Source organism: Sinohyriopsis cumingii, chromosome 17, assembly GCF_028554795.1.
Source record: "Sinohyriopsis cumingii isolate HCF-2022 chromosome 17, ASM2855479v2, whole genome shotgun sequence".
NCBI classification, from domain to species: domain Eukaryota; kingdom Metazoa; phylum Mollusca; class Bivalvia; order Unionida; family Unionidae; genus Sinohyriopsis; species Sinohyriopsis cumingii.
The window spans coordinates 82,786,505-82,803,320 of NC_142977.1; the positions used below are offsets into that span (position 1 = coordinate 82,786,505).

The following is a 16,816-nucleotide window of genomic DNA, read 5'->3' on the forward strand; positions in this document are numbered from 1 at the left end:
AATAAAATGTTGGCATATATTTGCATTAATTCAAGGCACATATGAAAATAAGAGTTTGGTCTCCTGTACCTGGGCCTCAAGTTTCATGTTTTTTTTACAAATGCAGTTTTAGAGTATGATTAGTTACATACTACACTGTTTATTTTAATAGAACATGTATCCCAATATTTGCCTCTGTATACTAAATGACGCACATTAACCCTTTTTTATAACTTGACATGTTGTAAAGAGGCGACCACATTGCAAGCCTGACATTGAATACTATCATCATTGAATCTTTCTTCATCATGAGAAAGGTGTGGCGGACTTTTTTTGAGGGTACATGCAAAGAGTCTCTAAAATATATATAGTGGATATGTATTCTGTTACTGAAGATGGTTACTCTTCCGAAATAAGTACCCACCTGAATGCCTACCACCTGATCTGACAGCAAAGACCACTGAAGAAGTGGCAGACTTTTCTCACAACTGGAATCCATGCAATCTGAGAGAAATAACTGCATTTTTCAAACAAAGGTGCAAACCAGGACTTACTGTGCTAGAGGAAGAGCCTAATTCAAATCCCAAATTGATGAAACATGTTGAATGTTTAATCTGTCCAAGCTATCTGCTGGCCCTCTATGCCCTAATGAAAACAGTAATAACAGACTTCACCAATATTAATATCACATACATTGCAAATATGCATATAATATTGAACTCCCATAAAGTGGAAATGAAATTAAGTATGAACTTGTTAGAGTTGTAATTTCTATAAATCAGCAAATACACCCTATTGTGTCCATTATTTTTATTGCAATATCAAAGAGAAAATTCTCTTTAACTAAATACTGAATACTTTTAGAACAAAGAAGTAAGAAATAGTGTAAGTCGTTTAAGAGTGAAATATGCCATACATTGTCATTCTAAGATATGTATTATACCACAACAGAATTTAAAGATTACATAACAAATTTTTCCAATTTGTAAAAGGGGCATTTCGCACACAGAATTATACTTATATGTTCAGAAATTAAATATATAGTCATGCCATTTCCTATCATTAGTGCTATGAGTATTCTTTGCCGGATAGGGAAATGTGACGGCGGTGGTAAAGGAAAGTGCCTGGTAGGGAAATGTGACGACAGTGGTAAAGGAAAGTGCCTGGTAGGGAAATGTGATGGCAGTGGTAAAGAAAGTTCCTGGTAGGGAAATATGACCGTGGTGGTAAAGGAAAGTGCCTGGTAGGGAAATGTGATGGCGGTGATAAAGGAAAGTACCTGCTAGGGAAATGTGGTGGCAGTGGTAAAGGAAAGTGCCTGGTAGGGAAATGTGATGACAGTGGTAAAGGAAAGTGCCTGGTAGGGAAATGTGATGGCAGTGGTAAAGAAAGTTCCTGGTAGGGAAATATGACCGTGGTGGTAAAGGAAAGTGCCTGGTAGGGAAATGTGATGGCAGTGGTAAAGGAAAGTGCCTGGTAGGGAAATGATGTGATGGCAATGGTAAAGGAAAGTGCCTGGTAGGGAAATGAAGATATACAGCTTGCAGCTTCAGAGATACTAGTTGCAATAACATGTTTCTCAATCATGAAATAACAAAGATAAAAATTGTATGTGACTTTATTCTGATAAAATGACATTAAAGTTTCATTTCAAAACAAGTCAATAAAAGCAAATTGTAGAATAGCTTAAAAACAGACACTCAATATGGTCAATCAACCAAATAAAATACTAAATACTTAAAATATAAAAATAATAAGAAATTCATTCTGGACGGAAGAACTGGAGAAAAATTCAAGGTAATATTAAAACATGCTATTACATTGTCCATGGAATTGTAACTTTAGAGGCACCAGTTCCAAAACATGTTTCTTTATTAGGCAATAACAATGATGAAAACTGTATGCAACTTTATTCTGATAAAAACAAACACAAATTTTGATTTGAAAACGATTTTTAAAAAATGTTGATGTTCAAAAAGCTTGAAAACAGATACATAATTATATAAAATGAATACACAAATAATAAACACTTAAAAAATAAAATAATAAGAAATAAATCTTGAACCAAGGAACTAGACAATAATTCAAGGTGACATCTCAAACAAGTTAGGGCTGTTCCATTTAAACATACATGGTACCCAAGGAAGGCAGTTTTTTATATATACATGTATACATGCCAGGGTACTTTGATCTCATAGAGTTTGCATTAAAATAAGAAAATTCTAAATTGCATCTATGGGTTAGTACCCCACTTTAAAAGTGCCCTGGTCCCAGAACAGCCCTTAGTTTATTGTGTAATGTGGGACAGCTATTTACATATTACATTTCAATAAGGGCTATTCCATTAAAACATACATGGGACCCAGGGAAGGCACTTTTAAAATGGGGCACTCACCCACTGAAGCAATTTAGAAATTTATTATCATTTTAATACAAACTCTGTCAAATCAAAGTACCTTGGCATATATTTTTAAAAACCTGCCTTCCCTGGGTACCATGTAAGTTTAAACAGAACAGCCCTGAGATATTTTACCCTCAAAAGACTTATTTTTACAATATTTTATCTTCTTCTCACATAGTGATTTACTGACATATTCTGACTGAGATCAGTTTTTGACAAGTATGCAAGTCACTGTGCCTGAAAATAAACGACAAGTTCTGTATGTAGAACAACGAGTGACAGCATACTGAAAATCAAGTATGTACTAAGATGTAGATTGGAATATTTCCTTAATTTACTAGGCGCCCATGACTTGATGAGTACTTTTATTCAGTTATGAAATTTACAAAAAGAATCAATCTTTGTGCCTGAAAACAGATTTTGTCAAAACAGAACATGAGTCTGAAACCAATGCCCACTTAAGACCATTGTACATGACATAATTTAATTTTAATTTATGCTTAACTGAGGTAAATACTAATCAATTCGGTCATCTACTTTAAGAATATTTTTTTTCCTCCTTTTACCTGATACCTGCCATCTTTTTATGACTATATTGTTACCTTAACTAAACAATGAATGAAAATACACACAATTCAGGAATTGCAATTCTTCAGTCTCTGCCAACAAATCACAAAACTAATCTTGAAACTAAAATGTTCCTACTTGCCAAACCAAGTCCCATGCAAATATTAGGATGACTTATTATGTCCACTTACCAGCAGTGAACACTGTAAAAAAATAACTGCTTGATGACACTGATTGAAAACAGTATAAACAGTGAGCCCAAAAAGATGTCAATATTTTCAATTGGCAAGATTGTGTGATATAATCCTCTCAATATGACAAAAAATTATGATCTGATGTTGGGAATGGTTTTTGGCATCTCCTAAAGAAAAATCATTAGATGATACATATTGCATAGTGCTTAAAAGGAAAAAATAATATATTGTCAGTACTGATTTATTTAGTCACATTTATGAGATGAATTAACAACAGAACACACTTCAAAAATGTCATCTTGTGTGCTATGTACTAATGATTTCCAATCTAACAATATACATATTTTGGATGGTTTGATGTATATGAGTCTATTTCTTTTATAACTGAACAGTTTTGATCGACCACTGAACATTGGCGATTAGCTGTATGACAACACTGAAAACTGAACATTGTTGGGTTAGCTGTGTGACAACACTGAAAACTGAACATGGTTGCGTTAGCTGTGTGACAAAACTGAACATTGTTGGGTTAGCTGTGTGACAACACTGAACATTGTTATGTTAACTGTGTGACAACACTGAACATTGTTGGGTTAGTTATATGACAACACTGATCACTGAACACTGTTGGGTTAGCTGTGTGACAACACTGAACACTGTTGGGTTAGCTGTGTGACAACAATGAACATTGTTGGGTTAGCTGTGTGACAACACTGATCAATGTTGGGTTAGCTGTGTGACAACACTGAACATTGTTGGGTTAGCTGTGTGACAATACTGAACATTGTTGGGTTAGCTGTATGACAACACTAATCACTGCACTTTGTTGGGTTAGCTGTGTGACAACACTGAACATTATTGGGTTAGCTGTGTGAAAACACTGAACATTGTTGGGTTAGCTGTGTGACAACACTGAACATTATTAGGTTAGCTGTGTGACAAGATTTTCAAAATGTAAATCTTGAACTTTTTTGTCTATGGTTTTCAAAGCAAAGGGAAATAACTAAAGATATATCCTTTTGTCAACACTCATCTTTGTAGAATGCAAAGAAACTTACAAAAATATAAAAACTGTTAAACAAGAAAATGAAAGATATTATGAAGCATGGTGAAAAATGTTGATGTGTTAGGAGCACTAAAAAGAACATTAATGGTAAGATTCTATATATGGCATGGCAAATTACACTGGAATTTTTATCAACAGACTATTAACAACAATTTAATTCTGTTGCATTTTTCTTCTGTAAACCTCTTGACACAGTATACCTGGAATTTTCCAGGCTTCAGGCCATAAGGTACGGTAAAATATTACAGAGAGTTCAGTAACTTTTCTGATATTGTTTTCCCCTGAATTTATTCAATGTGCACTCATATAAATGTCTACCAATGTACAGTCAAACCCGGTTATCTCGATTACGTCGGGGGTGTAAAAAAATCGTCGACATAACCGGGTCCCGAGATATCCGGGTTCATAAAAACCGGTAATTTTAAAAATGTCCTTGAGCATTACTCCTGTCTCTTGCTGGTGTTTACTGGAATCCCCTCCCACTGCATGTTACAATAAAATAAACAAAACGCTTAATTGATAATAAAATGAAATGAACTAACCTGGTGTTGTTATCATTTATTCCTTTTTTATCATCATAAGTAATTTATTAAAGAAAAAATATATCTATGAACTCCTTATATCACATGTAGCGTATGCATCCATTACTGTAGTGTGCATCACTTATGTCAGATAACACACGACGCATTTTTATAATTGATGTGAATATTGAAAAACAAATCATGTTTGGTTGTACTCAGAGGTTTGAATATGTTATCAGATTGAAAAATGGATCAAAGAAAATCACAAACGAGAGAGTGAGAGAGAAACATCCACCGATTGCTTTCAGGCACCCGCCATTCACGCATAACGCGGTGTTAGGTGCAAAATAACCAAGATTGTATTATATCCAGGTTAATATATGACAGTATCTCGCAGATAAAGATCAATAAATGTTTTTGAAAATACATGTACATGTACATTGACTGTGAGTGCAAATGACACTCCTTTCGCTAGCATGGGTTACAAAGAGTATTTATTAAAGCAAGTTAATGTTGAGTAGACTACTTACCCCGCAGGCATCAATGCGAGTTTGTATCAATTATGATTCCAGATGGCAAATAAATAGATGCGCGGGCGGTGAATAAACACATCCGGTAGCGAGCAGTAAACTAATTCTTTGAACTTACCGGCAGGATATCAAATACAAAGGTTATTTTATTGCAAAGCAAACCGACCCTGGAAAATGACTTTTGATTCTTTCAAGTGTGCCGATTCTTATTTTCTTTTCTGTTTTTCTTTTTGCCGACTTGGGTTCCCCTTTACTGGTATTCACAGGAATTTTGAAAATAAATTAAAACAATGGAAGCCAATTTTTCTGCCAGACCTAAATAAGATATATTACAAATAAGAAAACAAAACAAAATTAAGAAGACCTCAAGCATGAGAACTAAATTATGGGGCCTCGACTGCCATTGTATAGAAGCCAAGTGCCTGAGATTATCCATTCGCGTGCATATATACGAGCATATATATAGGGTGATATTCTGCCTAGAAATATATCTGTTCTGTTTATTTTCTGTTGACAAGTACATGTACAGTATATGCTGTTTCATGAGAGAGAAAAAAATGTTCCAAAAGAGAAAGCTTTCAAACCAAAACATTGAACTGAAGTATGAAATTTTGCTACAACTTGAAAAAGGCGAAAAGTGTGCTGATTTGGCAAACAAGTACAACATTCCATCAAACACTATTTCAGGCTGGAAGAAAAATGCTGATAAAATCAAAACTACTTATGAACTTGGACAATTTGGTCCCGATAGAAAGAAAATGCGTTCCGCAAAGTTCGATGATGTCGACGAGGCAACACTAAAATGGTTTAAAAACGTCCGTGCCGAAAATATCCCAGTAGATGGCCCTCGTATCCAGCAACAGGCTGAGAAATTTGCAAAAGACTTGGGACACGAAACATGGAAAGCATCACATGGCTGGTTAGATCGTTTCAAACAGCGCAATAATATATGTTTTAAAACCGTGTGTGGAGAGAGTGCATCTGTTTCAGATGTGGCTGTTAAGGAATGGCATAAAGAAGTTTTGCCAAAAATCTTAGACAAGTTCAAGCCATGCGATATATACAATGCTGATGAAACGGGGCTATTTTGGCAATGTCTGCCTTGATTGTTGTTTCTTGTATACATGTACTTCGGAACATAGTTCATATCTGAAATGTACCTTAAGAAATAAAAGGGAAATGATAAAATACACATGTAGCTGACATCTAAGATTCTGCGTTTTCGTAAAATAAAGTTACATTGTAATTTGTACACACTCTTGTCTTTGTGAATCCTTGAATATTTTACGTAGTGAACATGATATATTCTTAATAAACTAATCGATTAGGCTACTCTTACGAACCAAAAATAGAAAGAATATGAAATAAACATGTGACTACTGCCGTAACGGACCAAAATTGTGCCTGAAAATCGATCGCTTTTGCTGACTATTTCTTGTACAATTTCTGTGAGATTGACGTTAAAAAGTTGCATTTCGTCGAATTAAGCGGGTCCACATGTTACTTCGGACCGAAACTTATGCCCGACATAACCGGGTTATCGACTTAACAGAGGTTGAGATAAGCGGGTAAAAAATAGCATAACAAAGAAGAATTTTTTCGGGACCGGACCAAAACGCTCGACATAAGCGGGTTGTCGAGATAACCGAGGTCGAGATAAGTGGGTTTGACTGTAATTTAGTTACATTTTATTTGAGATGAACAAACTACAGAGTCACCATAATAATAACTGTACTATTCCATATTTATCTACAGGTTTTTAAGCATCATACATGATACAACATTTTGTTAAAACATTCTTAACTTGAATTTATGTCTTTCATGTCATTCCATTTATAATAAATATATAAAATAAACACAAGTCAGAAAACATTTAACAGAAGAAAAATGTTAATATTCTGCAAGATCTCTAGGAGTGTAAGATAGTCCAATGTTCTGTGAGATCTTTTTTTCATCACAGAATATCACATATATATTATAATGTTATATCATATATCTGTAATATCAAATTTATAACATTAGTTCATGATAAATTATGTGATGTTAGCATTTTAAAAAGCCAGCCTAGGAAAAATAAATGTATCAATGATACCCATTTAGCTTTTCCAAATAACTGGGCTTTTTAAGTTACAACGATCACAAAGATGCTCAATATGCCTATATTTAAAGTGTGGCAATCAGAAAAACATGTATCTAAACACTGATATCACACACATCAAGCATTACCTTTTGGCTTTTCCAAATTAATGTTTTTTGAAATTTATGCAATACAGATAAACAAATTGCCTATTTTAAAAATGAAGCAATCAGTGTAAAAAATATTAACATTGATGAAAATGGCACAGAAGACCAATTTCTGTGTCTTACTAAATTTTAGCCAGCTAGAAATGTGGTATCAAATGGGGATCCCCCACCACAGTGCTTTAGAAACTAAGTCAAATGTGAAACTTAACCAGATAGACAGATGGTTAGACAAGGACAACACTACAGAACCCTACCACATTCTTGATAATCATGTGTACAGCTACATCATATTTGTCACAAGATGCTATGCAAAGTGACAAATTACAGTCAGAAATGTATCACCAATAACATGCATACCTAATCAAAGAAAATACCATGAGATCAACAACTGTAGCAAGAATTATTGAGCATACTGAAGCATAAAGATATGTATATGCTGTATAATGCTTAGTTACACTCTGTAGCCTGACGAGGGTAATTTGTCAAAAGGCACACAGCAGTGTAACAGGAATCTCACACCAATGACACACTTTGCAGCCTGACAGACTAATTTAGCAAAAGGCACACACTGTGTAACAGGAACCCAACACCAAAGACATGCTCAGTAGCCTCAAAAGGCTAATTTAGCAGATGGCACACAACGGTGTAACAGGAACCCCATAACCTCCACAAACACATTTAAAGCTGTTGCTGTAATAAAATAAATGTGTCACACTTGTACAAACAGACTGATGCTAGTTAGACTGCATAAAAAGCAGTGCTAAATCAGCCACTCAAGTGTACGATGAACTCCTTAACGTCAACAGTTTATGGCTTTCATATAGATATAAAACATACTGGTGTAGCAAGGCTAAAAAACTCAAGCACGTGTAACACAGTGATGCTGTAAGGGATACGCTGTGACTAGACATGACAGATGATCTTCCACAGAAAATATACAACACACCTGTATAACCGATCTAGCCTACTCTGACAATTTAACACAAATCAATACAACATCATTCACCTGTGTAACAGGTGGCACAGAACACAGAAAAAAAATTAATTTTGTTACAGTGCATATGTGTCGTAGCGATGTAACAAGACTGGCATTGCAGCATCAGTAACTTCAGAACAGAGTCATAACATGTACCATAGATCCATTATCCATCACACTGATTCAAATAAAAGCTTGGAAATCAAGCAGATGGCACACACAGCAGTGTTCCCTCGTCTGCTTCTGTATCAGGAGGCACACCTCTACCACACACCAACAGAAGACCATGGTGGACTCTGTAATGACACCAAAAAAAACATGATAATGTCAGGGCAATCAAGTACAGAATATTATTAATTATTTAAATTTACTTGAGCACTTCAACATTCCATGTTGAATTAATCTGCTACAAGAATGAATATCATGTATATCCAGTTATATGAGAGATATCAAGGATCGAATATTCCACTCATCCACTCATATTTATGAGAAGCGACTAAGGAAGGCATGATGCTTTTCTGATTGGAAGAATGTCATTTTAAGCAATTTTGGTATTAGGTACAGTGTTGAATGAATAAAACTGATTCAAAACAAGTACAAGTTCCAAGTCAACATGACAAGTCATTCAGGAGAAGTAACCAACTGAAAATATCTGAACATTTTTGAGCACTCAACATTATATACATGTGTCTGTGCATGTGTGTACGAATGTGTGTGTGACTTACTGGAATGTTTTTTGGAACTCTCTTGCTAGTTATGATGTACATGGATAATCCAACAGTTTATGAAGGTATAACTTCATATATAAATTTATGAAACATGTTGAATAATGTCCAACTTTTGCAAGCCTTCATAAATTTAATATTAAATCAGTACCCATTTGACATTCTGTTCATCAGAGATTTTATTTCAGTGGAAATAGTTTAGAGAGAAAGAAATAATTTTGTTCATTCTGTTCAGATGATATACCTTTCATTTGTTGTGCATAAAAAATAGTCCCTGACAATAGCTGAATTAACAATGCGCAGTTCTATAACCAGTAACATTTAAAATGTAGATGTTTTATAAATTATAATTCAAAAAGCAAGTGTCCTTCCAAATCAAAAAAACATTTTACATGGACAACATTAGTTTTCAACACTGTATCACTGATGGAAATTATTGCATGATGTCAGGTTAGGCTGGCTCAGGTTAGGTTAGACAAGCCATATGATCAATGAGAATGTTTACAATGTTTCCACCTAAAGTGTGTCACTTTCACTACTAAGCAATCCAAATGTTGAATATTCATGTGAAGGGATGATTACTGGATGCAGGAATTCCAGATTTACTCTAATGATTTGTGCAATGATACTCGCATTATTTGATATGAAACAATACAGCAGACAAACACATTTTATTAGGAGTAAGAACAGCATCAAATAATAAATGACATCAGCTTGTTAGACCTATTTTACCACTTAAAAGTACTTTGGTTGGGTAACTTTCTAAGTTGGAAAACTGGAATATATCCAATAATACTGCACTTAGACTTCATGATTTTATTTGGACCCATCAGATTCACACAAAGTGATATGTTAACATGCTAACACGTCAAAAATATTAAACTGCAAACACAATAATTATGTAATGTGTACCAATTATTCAACAAAGCTAAATATCATGGTTTATTATGGATATGTGAATACGCTGCTAACCAAATATTTTTTCAAGTATTATAGGTTTTAATTTAAATCCTCAGCAAATTTATGGCACAATTGTTTTTCCAAAGACACTATGCATCATGTGTAATCATGCTGTTAATAATACAAATTGGTTGGCTAATTTATCAGAAATTTAAGTCATGAATATTTTAAAACTGACACAATGTTGAGCATTTCAATAATGCAACTGAATCTATAGCTTCCTCACTTAAAGCTAAGCTCATCCTCACGGCAAACTTCATTATCAATATTCCACACTGATTTCATTTTCTTTTCATCTTTGGCTTTTTTCTTTTCCTCCTTTTTCTGTTGCCGTTTTTGGCGTTGCATACGTTCCTGTTCAGAGAAAGGGGTCCTGTATGCTGGGCCTACCAACATCATGTCTGATGCTGAAGCAGCTCTGACATGCCTAACACCATTTACTACCTGCAAAAACAACACTATGTGTATTCAAGTTTACTGAGGACTACATTAATTTCAAAGTTTAAAAGCCATTTTATATACGTACTTTGATCACTGAAATATGCCAAAGGGTAGTATACTGTGGTATTATTAACTTTCATGGCTCTCAATTTCCATGGTTTTTTAAAAATAAACATTTATGTGGGTATTTCAATTCACAGTTTGACCTGTCAAAGTTTCTTTATTTTTGGGTATTTAATTGCATGGACTAACCTCTTGAAATACCCCAAAACAAGAATAGAAAAAAACAAAACTTTGCCAAAAACAAAAAAAGCAATCACTTTAATAGTTAAAACAACACTACCACCTGTATGAAAAGAAATAAAAAACCTACCAAAAACAATCAATTACTTTCTACACCAATAATGCTAATGCAACCAACAACACTAAGCTAATTGGTATTAAAATATATCTGTATGATCTCTTTAAAACAGTATCCATAAAGTTCCACCATAAGTACTTTCGGATGACCCTGGCATTAACACAGACATTTCATAGTACTAAACTTCAATTTAGATCTCCATCATTTTGGATAATGTCATCATTCCACATGCGAACCAAGTATGTGACCAGCTGCCCCTAGCAAGCAGTGTCAACATCTAAAGTGTTCAGACCCCATCATAGTGCAAAAATGCTAACTAAATTTTAAAAAAAATGGAATCACTCCTTTGTCTGAATCTGTCTCATGAATGAACCAACCTCAACCACTGAGACTACAAAGAAGAATTCATATCACTCTTCCTCAGATTCAGCCAATGTAGGTATGTGAGAAAGCATGCCAGTAGCTTCTCGTGGGTTTGTGGTTCTTTCCAGGGTTTTCCCAGGTTCTTCCTCCACCATTAATACTGGCCGCCATGTATAGCTTATCATGTGCTGAAAAATGGCATTAAACCCCACAACAACAACAACAAAATCCTCAAGTGGTATGGTAACATATCATGAAGACATCAGGGAAAAGGAAGACATCAATTTATCATTGTAATATTTTACTGGGTTTTTTAAATTTGCAGTTCAGTAAAAATCCACAAAATTGATACTCCACAAAAATTAATGAAACCACTGTACCTGAAAAACTCTTTACTTAACAAGATTACTTGCAAAAGAATAAAATATAAAAAATCTGTGTATTTGACAGCTGGACTGTATATATATTTAAGAAGCATGGCACATTCAGGTTTTAAAAAAAAATGACAGGAAAAAAATGGTGATATACAAAAGATGAAATTACACTACAAAAATATAAAACCGTTGTAGAGATGGTGATCAAAAAGGCAACATGTAAATTCTATATCGTACCTGCCGACAAAGCTATAAATATCTTACATAACGTTCAAAATCTTTAAGATAAAGTCATATAATTAATGATATCATAAATTCCACCATCGCCACCACCAAAAAAGTGATTCCTAAACTTTCCTACTAACAAAAATGCAGGCATGACAAAAATGATTACTCTCTCTGTTTCCTGTGGTTTGCTCTTGACACTGTCATCAGAGTCATCAGAATCCTCTAAATCAAGGTCTTCAATTTCTGTGTTCATTTTCTGTAGACTTTGGAATCTCTTGGGAGGCTCATCTTTTGCATCTTCTATAGGGTCATCAATTTCAAGGATGGAACTATCTGGGGTGAAAGCTCTGTTTAAATTTTCTCTCCTGGACATTTCATAGTCGATTTCATTAAAACTGAAGTCCTTATAATTGAATCCTATAGGCCACCTGCGTCTAAACCGCACTTCTTTTGCATGGTGCACTTCAACAAAGGGCAATTCAAACTGAAATTAAAGTATAGCTGAATTATAGAATCTGCAACAACAAACAAAACTGAAATAAAGTACAGCTGAAATCTGAAACAACAAACAAAACTGGTAATGTTGACAGCAAAAGTAAAAAAGGAACACTGATACCTTAAGCTAAATGAATGAGTGGCACTTTCAACAACCTAAAGTGCTGCTGTAGAACAAAGGCCAGGTCATTTAAGATGTCTCATGATTTATAATTGTGAAGAAATTTAAAATAACCTGCTTTCCTTAAATTGCATCACATCACTATCTGATTATAATAATATTCATATCCATAAATTAAAATTCTAGTTATGTTTACTTGTTAAATCTACAATTTCAAAATTAAAAACTTCTGCAGTTAAATAAATGCATATCTAATTTCATTGATCCTTGATTATGCAGGGACCAATGATCTCTGCACAAATCTGTACAACTATCACTTAGCCAAGACATATTCTGTGGTCATTTGCATCAAGTATCAGCCTAATTACATGTCAAATAACATTAGGGAGCATCCAAGTAGGAAAACTATTTTTTACAAAAACTGTATTCATCTTAAAATTATGCGATGAAAAGATCATGATAAATTACAGGTATGTAAAGAGTTTGATCTATACAGATAGATGGTTCATGAGGATATGATGAATTTTGTCTGTATTTATACAAACTATTACCCAACAAAACTTTATTTTCTTATGTTCCCTTCAGTAAATTGCTAACATTGTTCATCTTCTTCATCTGCTGTACTTAAAAATTAACTAAAATTAAATGATTTCAGTGTTTATTCAAAAGTATGAGAAAATACATTTTTTGTTCCAAAAATAATGATTACTTAGATTTACTCAAAAATACAATAATTTTAAACATTTAAATTTAGCCAAATCTGATAGGAAAGACATGTAATTCAAACTTGTGGAAATTAAATTCAAATTTTACAAAATGCTGACTTAACTTAAATAATCTTGTTCAAACTGGAAAGATATTTCAACCTTGTCCCAAAAAGGTATATTCACCATAAACAAACAAAGATGAGGAATAGAATCTAATAATTGTTTGTATAGTTAATGGGAAATAGAATATCATATTTGTTTTTACAGAGAAAATCTCCCTAGCAAATAAAAGATACGACATAATACCCTCCCCTATGTAAGTTTTAGCTGTTTTTAAACAACCATCACAAATATACATCTTTGTTTGTTCAACTGGGCTCTTTCTAGTTTAGTGTTGGCTTCCCTTTAGTAGATCAAAGATGTATAGCATGTGGTTAGATATTAGATTTACCTGAACAAGGAGATTAAGATGCCAAATAATCATTTTGATCTACAGACAGTACTGAGTTCACTGTATTTTGACTATTATTGTCATATTTTGAGAAGTACTCAAAAGCTAAGCCACAATTTTACTGGATAAAAATTAAATTCCACATGAAATAAAAACTTAAGTATATTTTGATGATATGTCACATTCCTTCTTGTTTCCCCTATCCCATTTCAAAAGAGAACTATATTTGTCAAAGTTTAAAAGTTAAAAAACTGGTGTGAGTTTGTCCATGGAGGATGATGTCCTAAGGAGATTCTGCCTTGGGGGGATTTCATCCTGCTGGGATTTTGTCATACACCTATTATTATGACTGTATGGTCTTAAGTAGCAGAAAAGTGCAAAAACCAACAAGTTTTGTAAAATTCAACAAATAATTTATTTCCCTAGAATACAATGTGAAAATTTAAAAAGAATTTACAGTATTGTGAATTAAATACCAAACAGTCCTAAACATTCTATCACCAGTCCTAATGAATAAAGTTCTTATTAAATTCCAGGTGTGTTCGAAATAAGACCCATCACTGAATTATTGATATGCCTGTAGTGGCCTGGAATATGGAGATGTGCCAACAGTCTTGATGAATTACAATAACATCATCCAAGATATCCTTGTCTGAATTCACTATATTTCTCAATTAATGTTTCTTTTCAAGAATACTAATGAGCACTTTGTAATTCCAGTGAATAATAATTTGATTAAATTCAAATGAGAAACTAAACACAATAATTAAAATGATTCTGCTTCAGATGTTATCACAAGAATAAGTAATTTCTGAAGTAAACAAGATTACATTAAAAAAAAAGTCTAAGACACAAAAGCAGAGCCAGGATGAGAGACATGACACAAGTTGATTTCTAGAAAATTCTAAGTTGTCAACAAGATATAATCTGTTACTAAAATTATAACAAAAACAACAGGTTGACCAGGTTTTTTATGGAGGGGATTCCAGTGTCCAAGACCCAGACCCAACTAAAGATGTTTAACTCTATTGATAATGATCTGAAAATTTAATCCACACTCATAGAGAAATAGTAACTATGTGTTATGTTGTTTACAAAACAAATGAACTTGACTTTTGACAAAGTCAAGTACTTAATCAATTATACATATAATATAATCATGGATAAATAACTAACAAGCAATACTAATTAAATTTATATAATACCATCTTATATTTTGGTACAGTGGATAAAGAGAAATATACAATCAGTCAGTTTACCTGATTTTTTTGGTTGGCTAACCGTTTGATGTATCTTAAAAACTCTCTTCTCACAGTTGTTTTTATCAACACCAGATCAATTACCCCATCATTGAGATGGGTGTATTTACTAAGGCCCCTAGGGGCTAGGGCCTCTCTGCCTGGAATCACATAAATGGCCACATTTAAATATTGACCCTTACATGTTCTCCAGGATCCTCCTCCATTGGCCTCCTTTGCAAGATCTGAAATGCAAAAGTAAATATGTACATTTTATTGGAGGAATAATATGCTTTTAAAATTACTAGAACATTCTTCAAATTTATTTTGCACTAGAAATTTAGAAGTTATAGGCACTTTTATCTTCATAAAAGGTTTACAATGTTATTCACAATTTGATAAGTATATTTCGTATGATAACTAGACATGCATCCAGATGACATGGATGGCCCCAGTATATATAACACAATAAGCTACTTTATAAGCAGTTACCATAATCAGCGGTGAAAAGATTATCTCCCTTAGCATGATCACTAGGTGACACATAATTTAAGGCATGGAAAGGGTTAATATCTATTATGGTATATGATGATATTACTAATTTTTATGTTCTTTGGGATTCTATTGAATGAAAACAAATTTGGAGATATGATAATGAATGAAGTGTGTGACTTGAACCATTGCTCTATTTTCAAAAATATCCAACATATTGAGTGTTTGTAATGGATTTATAAATTAACTTTTTCTGCCAGTACCTGAGTGTACTTTTATTTGTTTTTTGAACAAAAGAGCAGCTATCAGCAAAAATAAATATAGACGGCATACCTGCCAAAACATGTGAATTGCAAAAAAACATGCTTTTGGCTTACAAATTCTTAACATGTTCATTCTTTGAAAAACAAATTTTTCTGTAGTCTTGACACACACACACAAAAAACAGAAAGAGAGAGACTTTTATTCACCATGATATATACTCATAACCTGTATAAACAGTAAATTGTCCTGCCTAGTGCTAATGTAAAACTATCCTCAAGACAGTTCATGCAGTTGATGACAGCAGCAATTAAAATACAAGGTGGTCTGAGATAAACAACCACTATTTCACAGATTACTTAACTGACTGACAATAGCTAATTGTTAAGTCCTTTGAACACTACTCTTGCAGATCCCATTAGGTTATTTGCATTTGTAAAGTCAACTAAGTGGAAAACCCTAATTCATTTTAAGTGAGGGTCTGGCTGAGGGGCTTGGGATTTTTAACAATTTAGCATTTTATTTGTTACACAGACTGCAAACACCATAATGAGAGAAGTCATTCTGGATCATATAAAATCCATTGACATGGCAATTCAACCCAGCATAATTATCCAAAGTAAATATCTCATTATTATTTTCTTCCTAATTGTTTCACCATTCTAATTATAAGAGTGTGAAAGCGTAACTCCAACTCTCTAGACTTGTCAAAAGTTGGCAGCTGAACTACCTCCCTGGGTTCTGCATATTGTAATGTTGCCAGCAGACCAGACTGCTATTCCATCTTGTCATTTGTCAATATTGTGTTCCACAATGTCGGTGCACACAAATTTACAACAAATATGTAGTGTACTACCTACCATATATACCCTCTTATGAGAAGAGTCCAACTGCAAACTACATAGACCCAGATTTGCTGGAACATCATGTGCCAACAAATTTGGACCTGTGCAGTAGAACAAACAACTTAGACCCTGATCGGCAGGCACATTATGCTATGGCAGATCAGAATCTTTGCTTGAAGTTTGACTCAAATAATAAGCCAATATATGGTAATTCAAATTAAATAAAGATAACAACAACATAACCAAACAATTTAACTAAATTTCTAAAGTGATCTT

General features: G+C 33.7%; 1 protein-coding gene across 1 annotated transcript in view; it reads right to left on the reverse strand.

Moving 5' to 3' along the window:
• Positions 1–1,581: 1,581 nt before the first annotated feature.
• The window catches only part of LOC149779326 (ceramide kinase-like protein), an 88,763-nt gene continuing 73,528 nt past the window's right edge, over positions 1,582–16,816 (reverse strand). Inside the window, exons 10-13 of the mRNA XM_089939941.1 lie at positions 14,964–15,187; positions 12,097–12,414; positions 10,390–10,607; positions 1,582–8,774 (exon numbers count right to left, since the gene is read on the reverse strand). Coding sequence (XP_089796067.1) covers positions 8,681–8,774; positions 10,390–10,607; positions 12,097–12,414; positions 14,964–15,187 — 854 coding nt within the window. The 3' untranslated portion in view covers positions 1,582–8,680. The remainder of the gene's footprint in view (positions 8,775–10,389; positions 10,608–12,096; positions 12,415–14,963; positions 15,188–16,816) is intronic.